The sequence below is a fragment of the Suricata suricatta genome, chromosome 4, assembly GCF_006229205.1.
Source record: "Suricata suricatta isolate VVHF042 chromosome 4, meerkat_22Aug2017_6uvM2_HiC, whole genome shotgun sequence".
Lineage (NCBI taxonomy): Eukaryota > Metazoa > Chordata > Mammalia > Carnivora > Herpestidae > Suricata > Suricata suricatta.
The window spans coordinates 140710815-140721889 of NC_043703.1; the positions used below are offsets into that span (position 1 = coordinate 140710815).

General features: G+C 46.5%; 1 protein-coding gene across 1 annotated transcript in view; it reads left to right on the forward strand.

Annotated features, from left to right (window-relative positions):
- LOC115290732 (xanthine dehydrogenase/oxidase-like) overlaps positions 1–11075 on the forward strand; it is a 64203-nt gene that overhangs the window by 23502 nt on the left and 29626 nt on the right. The window contains exons 8-11 of the mRNA XM_029938557.1: positions 4497–4600; positions 5439–5532; positions 6439–6548; positions 8796–8980. Coding sequence (XP_029794417.1) covers positions 4497–4600; positions 5439–5532; positions 6439–6548; positions 8796–8980 — 493 coding nt within the window. The remainder of the gene's footprint in view (positions 1–4496; positions 4601–5438; positions 5533–6438; positions 6549–8795; positions 8981–11075) is intronic.

An 11075-nucleotide genomic window follows, 5' to 3' on the forward strand; every position in this document is an offset into this window, starting at 1 on the left:
GGGAGAAGTAAGGATGAGATACAGGAGAATATATCTGGGTTGCGAGAAGGTGAAAAAGTAAGGGAGAAAGGAGAAAGGAATATAAGGAGTAAAATTTAAAGGAATTAAGTAAAGAAAAAGGAAAAAAAAGGTAATAATGACAAAGAAATAAGTACGAAACTAGTGAAGAAAGAAAAATTTTTGTTATATATTAAAAAAACAAACAACCAAAACAAAGCAAAACAAAAAGAAAAACCGAAGGAAAAAAAAAAAAAGCAAGCAACAGCTCCCTCTGGTGGATAGGCTTGGTTTGATGGCGTAAGTCTTGGAGTCTGCTCTCAGAGGCTCCGCCCCTGCCTGAGGCGAAATGAGCAGCAGGAGGTGAAGTGCGCACCTTCACAGACTCAATTGCGGAGTCCCCACCCCCAGTCAGGATCACGGTTGCAATGGGGAAAGGAAAAAAACAAAAAGCAAAAAACCGAGTCTCTCTTAGTTTCCGATAGCTTAGCTCAAGAAGCTGTGCGGTGCTGGAAATGAGCTGGGAGCTCCCACATTCTAAGCGCGCGCCCGGGCCTCCAACCGCCACTGACTCTTTGTTGAGGGTCCTGTCGGTGCGCGCCTTATTTCTTCCCTGTGGGGACCTGGAATTCGCGCAGTCTGTGCAGGGGGAGGGTGTGCCGTGGAAATGCGGTCTGTGGTCCATTCCCAAAACCAAGTTCGAATTGCTCGCGCCTGGCGCAGTAGCCGCTCGGGCTGCTTCCCGCCGCGGCGCGCGCCTCTCCAGAGCAGCCGCTTCTCACAGCCACAGGCGCCTCTGATTCCCCGCCGAGATGGCTTAGGGCTGGAGGCTATTTCTTCTCTTGCGCCCCGCTACCCAGCAGTTATCTATGGAGTGGGTTTCTGTCTCCAAGCGCAGCTAAGCGTTCTATACTTCTGCCCCAGAGACAGCTCCATGAGCGCGTTCCGACTCTGTCTCTTCCCTTTGTCTCCCGGGCGCCCGCACTTGCGCCACGTTGGGCTGGGGATCTTACCTCCCCTGCCCATCCCGGGCTGGCCCGTCCTCGGATCTCCCCCGTTGGCCCCCACTCACTCAGGTATCTTTGAGGTTCTATTCCTTCTGGAGTTCCTATTTTCTCCTTCCGCTCTCTCAGTTGAACGTAATATCCTTCTCAGTTCGAAAAATGGTGCGGAGGGAGTTTACAGAGCTCCCTTCCTCTCCGCCATCTTGGCTCCACCCCTCCTATGTTGTTTATTTCTGCCCAGATCTTTATTATTTATTTTCTTCTGCTGGGTTTGGGGTGCTCTTGCTGCTTCCTTTATAGTTTCAGTAGGTGCTCAGTTAGATTTTGAATTTGTGCTTATTCTAGTTTTTTGAAATTGTTCTGGATTGCAATATATTCCTTTTAGGACTGCCTTTGCTGCATTCCAGAGATATGGATTGGATATTTTCGTTTTCATTTGTTTCTGTGTATTTTTAAATTTCTTCTCTAATTGCCTGATTAGCCCAATCATTCTTTGGTAAGGTGGTTTTTAACCTCCACATTTTTGGAGGTTTTCCAGACATTTTCCTGTGGTTCATTTCAAGTTTCATAGCATTGTGATCTGAAAGTGTGCATGGTATGATGTCTATTCGTTTATACTTATGGAGGGCTGCTTTATGCCCCAGTATGTGATCTATCTTTGAGAATGTGCCATGTGCACTCGAAAAGAAGGTCAATTTCCTAAATTCAGGATGCAGAGTTCTAAATATATCAATTCCATCTGTTTCAGTGTGTCGTTCAGATCCATTGTTTCTTTAATTTTTTTCTGTCTGGTTGATCTATCCATTGCTGTCAGTGGAGTATTAAAGTCCCCTGCAATTAGCACATCCTTATCAATAAGATTGTTTCTGTCTGTGATTAATTTTTTATGTATTTGGGAGCTCCCAAATTTGGTGCATAGATATTTATAATTGTTAGCTCTTCCTGATGGAGAGACCCTGTAATTATTATATAATGTCCTTCTTCATCTCTTGTTACTGCCTTTAAAGTCCAGTTTGTCTGTATAAGTATGGCTACTCCAGCTTTCTTTTGGCTTCCATTCACATAATAGATATTTCTCCATCCCTTTACTGTCAACCTGAAGGTATCTTCAGGTCGAAAATGAGTCTCTTGCGACAGAAAATAGATGAGTTTTTTTTTTTTTAATCCATGCTGCTACCCTGTGTCGCTTGGTTGGAGCATTCAGTCCATTTACATTCAGTATTATTATTGAAAAATGTGGGTTTAGAGTCGTTGTGTTCTCCCTAGAATTCATGTTTATATTGGTGTCTCTGGCACCTTGTATTCTTTGCAACATTTCCCTCATAGAGTCACTCTTAGGATTTCTTGTAGGGCTAGTTTGCTGGTCATGAATTCTCTCAATTTTTGTTTATTTGGGAACACTTTTATCTCTCCTTCTATTTTGAACGACAGGCTTGCTGGATAAAGGATTCTTGGCTGCACGTTTTTTCTGTTCATCACATTGAAGATTTCTTGCCATTCTTTCCTGGCCTGCCAGGTTTCATTAGATAGGTCTGTAACCACGTGAGCACCCTTTTGTCCCTAGCTGCTTTCAGAATCCTCTATCTTTATATTTTGCCAGTTTCACTATGATATGTCATTCCGAAGGCCAATTAAAATTACATCTTAAGGGGGTTTTTTGTGCATCTTGAATTTGAATGTCTATTTCTTTTCCCAGATTTGGGAAATTCTCAGTAATAATTTGGTCTAGTATCCTTTCAGGACCATCTCTCTTTTCTTCCACTTCAGGAATTCATATGATACGGATATTGTTCCATTTGATTGTATCACTCAGATCTCAAATTCTCCTTTCCTGCTCCTGGATCAATTTCTCTCTCTTTTTTTCAGCTTCCTCTTTTGCTATAACTATATCTTCTAATTCACCTATTCTTCTCTCTGCCTCGTCAATCCTTGAAGTGGCTGCCTCCATTTCATTATTCACCTCATTTATAGCCTTTTTAAACTCATCACACCTATATTCAAAGTTCCTAGGCATTGTCTCAGTGTGTTCTTTGATGCTTTTTTCAACCCTAGCAATTAATTTTATGACAAGTTTTAAAATTCTTGATCTGGTATGTTGTATAGATGTGTCTTGAGGAGTTCTGTGGCTGTGACTTCTTCCTGGAGGTTCTTCAGGGGAGAGTTCCTTCGTTTTGTCATTTTGCTAGTTTTCTGTCTCTTGTTAGCTTTAAAAAGCTCGTTGTGCACTGTGTACCTGTTAATATTGCTCCATTAAAGAGACTTATTGACTGTCCGGGGCCCATTGTTTCAGGAAATATTCTTTTAATGATGTGTCTCAGTATCTCCTCTTGTGCCTTTAAGTATTTTATTTCCCTACTCAGCGATTTTTGGGACTCACTGTCCTGCAAACTTTGGCTTTGTTCTTTGAGTAGCCCCAGGAAGGAAAGCAGACAGTACAACATAGAGAGAACAGGAGCACACAAATGCACAGACAAATAAAAAAAACAAACAAATTAAAAGGGGGAGAGGAAACAAAGAAATTGGAGAGGAAAGAGACGAAAAGAAGAGAAGGAAAGTAAAAAAATAAAGAGGGTCAGAGGCAACAAAGGACAATGGACAGTCTAAAAGTGTATGACCAGTTGAGGAGAGAGATAAGGATGAGATACAGGAAAATATATCTTGATTGCATGAAAGAAACAAAAAGATGGAGAAAGGAGAAAGAAAATAAAAAGCAAAATTTTTAACATCTTTAAGTAAAAAACATAATGATAATAAAAAATGAGTACAAAAAAAGAAAAAGAAAAGAAGAAGAAAAGAACAAAAACCAGCAGCTCCCCCTTGCGGATAGGCATGGTTTGGTGTAGTAGGTCGTGGGGGCTACTCTCAGAGGCTCTGCTTGGGTAGCTGCAGAGAGTAGAATGGTGGTACGCCAAGGTCTGCTGGAACTAAACACTGTAGGCCTCTCTAATGAGTCAGTTCTCTTTGTGCAGCAGCTGAGTCAAGTTGTATTTTCTAGGCCCACATTAGTTCAGAGTCCTAGTCCATGCACTTTATGCTACCATGGATGAGATGTACTTGCTTGGCAGCTGGCTTCTTAAGGGGAGGGATCAGTTTCTCTAGGCTCAGTCCAGGATTTATGCTGCCCCTGCCTGAGGTGAGGTGTGCTGCCTGAGGCGAGGTGAGCAGCAGGAGGTGTAGTGCACACCCTTACAGACACCATGCGGACTCCCAGCCCCCAGTTGGGATAGTGATCGCCTAGGAGAGGGAGCCATTTCTCTAGGCGCCAGCTGGGATTCACGCTGCTGCTGCCCAAGGCACTGGGCGTTGCCAGAAATGAGCTGCGAGCTCCTGCAGCTGAAGTGCGAGCCCTGACCTCAACCACCACCAACTCCCTGCTGGGATCACATAGGGGTTGGGGCTATTATTTCCCTGTTGGCTCCTGGGATTCAGGATTCGTGTGGCCATGCTTGAGGTGAGATGCGCTGTGGAAATGATGTGCGTGCTCCCAGCCTGCAGCTGAGGTAGAAGTGAGCGCCCCTGACACCGACACCACGGCCACTGACTCCCTGCCAGGATGGCGCAGGGCTGGAAGTTCTTTCCATTGTGCCACCCGGGTTCGGGTTTGGGCTACCCAGCAGTTATATATGGAGTGAGAGTTTCTCTCTCTCCAAGCGAGGTTAAACGTTCTTTAACTCTTTCCCTGAGACAGTACTATGAGCGTGTTCAGTTTCTCTGTCTCTTCCCTTTGTCTCTCAGGCTCCATGTGCTTGTCCGGTGTTGGGTTGGGACTCCCACCTCCCTTGCCCATCTTGGGCTGGCCTGTTTTCCAATCTCCCCAGTCCACACTCACTCACTCAAGTATCTTTGAGGTTGTCTTCTTTCTGGATTCTGTATTTTCTCCTTCTGCTCTTGCAGATGAGAGTATTGTCCTTCTCAGTTTGATAGATGGGGAAGATGAAGTTTACAGAGTCCCTTCATCTCCACCATTTTGGTTCCCAGCCCCCCATTTTGTTGTTTTCAATTAGGACAAAACCCAAAGCAAACAGCCCCCACCCCGTTCCCTCACCCCACCCCAGGCACCGGACACTTCTGATTGTGACTGAGGAAACAGAAGCTCCGAAGCTCCCCTAAATTCTCCGGCTGGGTGGGAATCTACTTCGAGAAAATATTTGCTTTCATTGTGTGATAAACCATCTCAACTCTTTCAGAAAAAGTTTGGATGGAATGGAGCAATTTAAAGGAACTGACCCACATTACCAACTAGAAAATGTTAGGGCTGAGAGCCATTCCCAGGAGTTGGGATCACAAGTGTCGCACGTTTATCTGATGCCTGAGGTACCCTAGTCCTGTGCCTTCAACAGGCAGCCATCACTCACCTGCTCTGGGTTTGGAGCCAGCTGTGAAAGCCAGGTTTCCTGGGTGGGCTGGGCTCTCACACACACTCTCTGCTTGTTCTAGTCTGTTGGAGGGAACATCATCACTGCCAGCCCCATCTCTGACCTCAACCCCGTGTTCATGGCCAGTGGGGCCAAGCTGACCATCGTGTCCACAGGTGAGAGTTACGTCATGCAGAAGTCAGGAAAGAGGGCCACGTGGGGGAGAAGGTTCATGAGGTAAGTCACTTTTTGGAGAGATAGATTCCAAAATTCAATGACCCAGCCATCCTAAGGTTTGGATCCCTGGAAACTGCAAGGGAGATGTAGCCAGATTGGGGGCCAGGAGAGCCAGGCCATTTCTTTATTAAGAATTCACAACAGGATCTGGTACCCAGGTGCCTTATCTAGTGGTAAGTGCTAGAACCAAAATGCACTGGCGCGCCACAGCCCATGGCTGGATTTTCAGTCACACACTGTGCTGTGATACACACGTGAAGTGTGTCTGCTGGGGAAGTGCATCGGAGACTGCACACTGAGGGCTTTTTTTTGGGGGGGGGGGTCCTGTAGCTCTTCCTGGCAGATACCAAAATCCCAGACACCTGGAAGGAAAGCCTATGTTCAGCATAAACCACGCTGTTTGTATGAACAGTTTAGACACAATGAGTCATCCTTACTAGGGAATCTGCTGAAATCCAAGTTCCTAGAAGACAGCCCATGGCCAACCTTGTAAGCAGTCCTTTCAGAGGATAGCAGGCCTGTTGTGTCAACTCTTTGTTACCCTCTTTCCACTTCTCATTCACTGAGCTCGGGGAGCTCAAAATGGGCAATGGTGGGAGTATTGATACCGTAGAAATCAGCAAATACTACAGTGCAGGACTTCCCCCAAACCTCTGCCCATGCATAGTCAGTTGTTAAATATTCACCAGCACATCAGTGAGCAAGGATTTCAGATGGGGGACCTTGGTCCTCATTGTGCCAGCAACTCCCTCTGACAGTGGGGGCCAGAGACCAGGATGGGAATGCCGCGGTTGATTGTTCTCTGCTTTCTCACACTGGCCACTCTGTGTCTGGCCTTTGTACAGGCACCAGAAGGACGGTTCGGATGGATCACACCTTCTTCCCTGCTTACAGAAAGACCCTGCTGGCTCCCGAGGAGATACTGCTTTCCATTGAGATCCCCTACAGCAGGGAGGTGAGCTGCTCAGGAGCCGCCCGTATCACCCTTACCCCCGCTAGGCTCCAGACCAGAGACTCGTCTGCCTCAGGGACCAACCTCAGCATCTCTCAACTTTAACAAAGTCTCTGAACATTGCCTTTAGCCAGCCATATTTCTCTCTGGACAATGAAGATTTTCAGGGCAGGGGGCAGGGCATGTGGTCCTGGGCACATCGTTTCAGGTTTGAAAGCCTCAGTTTCCTCCTCTGCAAAACGGGCACAGTGTCACCTGCCATGCAGGTCATGGTGAGGATTGAAATCAAGAATTCATAACGTTCCTGGCTGGTGTCTGGAAACCCGCGGGGATCTCTGTCTGGTAGCCAGCAACGTGATCTCATGGACATGCCCAGCTGCCAAGCATTCCTGCCGCAGGTCAGGGGAGACCCGGGTTTGCATGCTGAGCGGAAAAGCTGCCTGCGGGTCAGGCCCACACATGCTGAGGAGATGTTTCATTGCTGACCTTGCTCTGAGTTGGCTGAGTTGGCTTTCTGCTTATGGGTGGCTTCTTTGTCCTGTTCAGGCAGGTCTGGGTGCTTCTGGCTGCTTCCCTGCTGTCGCTGAGGGCCTGTGGTGTCTTCCCTTCATGTGCTTTTCTCTTTCCTCAACAGCTACATAGTCCTTAATGGGCCATGTAGAAAAGTGATCTGTGTGAGGCTGGGAACCAGCTGTAAGGGAGCGGACTAGGAGTTTTACCCAGCTAGCGCCTGAGCAAGTATTACAAGGCTTGTTTGCCCTTGCTAGTTTTGGCCTCCTTAATGAGAATGCTAATTAAAATAGAGCCATGTGTCCCTGAGGTCGTTTCTTAATGATTTTCTAGCTTGTCCTTATAGACTATGTTGTGCAGTGATTCCATGAGTTTTTGTATTTCACAGATCGGTAAATTTTCCTCTTCTTAATTACGAGTTGGGAAGGAAGGAGGGAACAGGCATAACTCTATCCAGTTTTTATCTTGTCAGTTAGGGACATTAATGGAAATCATTTTACAGGGTGCCTGAGTGGCTCAGTCAGTTAAGTTGCCGGCTTCAGTTCAGGTCACGATCTCTCGGTTTGTGTGTTCAAGACCCACATCGGGCTCTGTGCTGACATCACAGAGCCTGCTTCAGATCCTTTGTCACTCCACCACCCCGCCCCTCCTCTGCTCATTCTGTCTCTGTCTCAAAAATAAATAAACTTACAAACATCTTTAAAAACAAAAAACATTTCATAAAAGAAAGGAGATTTTCATTTCCAGAATTGGGAAGGATTTCTCAAGTGAGAGCAGCGGACTATCTGACATTTCATGGCACCCCAGTGGAAATGTCTCTGTGGACTGGCAGGGTCCTGTTCCAGAACCAAGCTCAGACTCCAACTCACCGTCCAGGGCCATGTTTGACATTGAGAGTCAGAACCAGCTTTGTGGTCAGGGGGAGTCCCTATGGCTTCTTCGAGCAGAGGTTTGTGGCCCGTCTAGCCATCCACCGTGAACATGATTATGCTTTCCTCAGGGAGTCTCTGCCTTTGATGTTAATCATGACTTGGGTGCCAGGGTGGGTTCAGACCTCAAGAGGAACCTGCCCGAAAGGGCTTGTTATCTGATGGTTCTTGCCTGGAAATCACTCATGCTCCCTTCTTCTACTGAAAGACAGGGCCTGCCTGGAACCCAAGGGGAAATGTCTGTTCAAAGCACAAAGCAAGCTAGTGTTTCACAATGTGAATCATTCTTTCAGGAAGCAAGGTTTCTAGCCGTAGACAGTAGGCCAGTGTGAGAGAGAAGTAGAGAGAGCACGTGCACAGGTGGCCAGCTGAAGGGGTGGCATCTCATGGCATCTGCTTGAGAGGCAGTTAGGCCGACAGAGTTTCCAGCACAGTCTGATAGGCCAGGTGGGCTCTGGCGCTGGGCACAAGGATGGGAAGCCTGGGGGCTGGGGGTCTCCGAGGGGCCTTTGTGAAAATGTCTTTCCTCTTCCCAGCTGTTGGTTGAGAGAATCTGTTCTCCTTTTCCTTGACTTTCCATTTTTCTCACTGACAGAAGAAATCTCGACCCTTTCCCAGCCTCAGGGAGTGTTACCTAGAACTCGTCCTGAGAATGGGGCCGTAGTGCTGCCCGCATCTTTGAGGGCCACCGGCAGCCTCCATGTGATGGCATTGTCCCCTCACCTCGCTGCTCAGCCCCAGCCTTCAGCCTGGCCATCTGCAGTCCTAGCCAAACAAGGGGGGAAGCAAGAACCTTTCTCCTATTTTGTAGGGTGAATACTTCTCAGCATTTAAGCAGGCCTCTCGGAGAGAAGATGACATCGCCAAGGTGACCAGCGGCATGAGGGTCCTGTTCAACCCGGGAACCGTGCAGGTGAAGGAGCTGGCCCTTTGCTACGGCGGAATGGCTGACAGAACCATCTCGGCCCTCAAGACCACGCGGAGGCAGATCTCACAGTAAGAGCCACCAGCAAAATAAAACCACCAGTGCTGCTCTGACTCCCACAGTACTGTGGCTGTTCTGAGTACTGGTGGTGTTACTGTTGCTGCTGCTGCTGCCATTACCTACAGTACTGCGGCGCCCTGAGTAATAGAGATATTACTGTGGCTGCTGCTGCCATTACCCATACTACTGTGGCTGCTCTGAGTTCTGGTGGTGTTTCTGTTGCTGCTCTTGCATTACCATGGTTACTGCTGCTGCTACAATTGCTGCTGCTACCACCAGCATGATTACTAATAGGATTGCTGTTGCTATGCTAGTACTACCATTGCTACTACTGCTCTGCTACTCTTAGTACTGCTGTTACTGCAGCCACCACTACTAGTGCTATGGCTATTTCTGCTGAGCTTCTACTCTATCACTACAACTAGTATTACTCATACTGTGACTGCTATTACTATTTCTACTACTCCTGCCACTATCATTCCTGCTATTTCTACTACTGCTACTACTCTGACTAGTATCACTTTTGTGGCTACCACTACTATTACTATGGATACTATTACTGTGGTCTATTTCTTCTCCTAGTAATACTAGTATTACTGCTACTGCTATTACTGCTGCTACTCCTGATAGTACTACTGATAACATTACTGTTGCTTCTGCTATTCATGCTATTACTACCACTGTTGTTTTCCTCACTACCATTGCTATCGCTACTTCTAATGGTAGTACCTCTGCTGCCTCTGTGACTTCTACTACTGGTCATAGTATTACTAGTGCTATTGCTGTTACTACTACTATTGCTCATCCTTCTCCTATTTCTACTACAATTCTGCTTTTGCTACTACTATGACAATCACTTCCACTACTGTTGTTTCTGCCACTGAAAGTATCACTTCTACTAGCATTGCTGCTGCTTCTACTACTATTGCTGTTGCTACTGCTGTTGTTACTACTACTGCATTCATACCTTGGCTACTCCTATTACTCTGGCTAGTTTATGGCAGCACGTGTACCAAGCATGTCCCTACCACTGTCCTTTGTAATCCTTACAATGGCCATATGGATACATAAAGCTCTCCTTTGGAGTTTGGCTCTTTCGTTCCAATCCCTGGCTCCAACACATACCATATGGGTCATGTAAGTCAAGGGACTTAATCTTTCTGGGCCTCCATTTTCTCACTGGTAAATTAGTATAAAAATTTTCCATGGTACACTTTTAAGTTGAAAGGAAAAGTGATCTTTCATAAAAAGCACTTAGGACTTTGCATAGTGCATTTTAAGGACTTAATAGACTTAATTATTTTATTTTGTGGTCTTTTAAAAATTGTGTCTATTTTTATTTGTATTGTTTATATATTTATTTTTATTTTAGAGAGAGAGACAAGAACAAGGGAGAGGGGCAGAAGGAGAGAGAGAGAGAGAGAGAGAATCTTAAGGAGCAGGGCTGACCTGAGCAGAAATCAAGAGTTGGATGCTCAACTGACTGAGCCACCCAAGGCACCCAAGTTTTGTCTATTTTTGAAGATGAGGAAACTGAGGGAGCCCCTGGATGGCTCAGTCAGTTAAATATCTGATTTTGGCTCAGGTAATGATCCCAAAGTTCATGAGTCTGAGCCTTATATCGGGCTCTGTGCTGACAGCTTAGAGTCTGGAGCCGGCTTCGGATTCTATGTCTCCCTCCCTCTAGCCCCACTTCTGCTTATGCTCTGTGTCTCTCTCTTTCTCTGAAAAATAAATAAATATTATAAAAAGTATTTTTAAAGATGAGGAAACGGAGGCCCAAGCAAGTAACTTGCCTGAAGTTACAAAACTCTAAGTATCCAAGCCAAATTTGGAACCAAGTCTAATACAACTGCGGGCCTGTGCCCACCACCCACACATGTGGTTCTGATGTCTGGATGGGAACACTTTCCCACCATCTGCTCTCTGGCAGCTTCTGGAATGAGGGGTTGCTGCAAGACGTGTGTGCTGGCCTGGCGGAGGAGCTGTCCCTGGCCCCCGATGCCCCTGGAGGCATGGTGGAGTTCCGGCGTACCCTGACCCTCAGCTTCTTCTTCAAGTTCTACCTGACGGTGCTTCAGAAACTGGGCAAAGAGAACTCAGAAG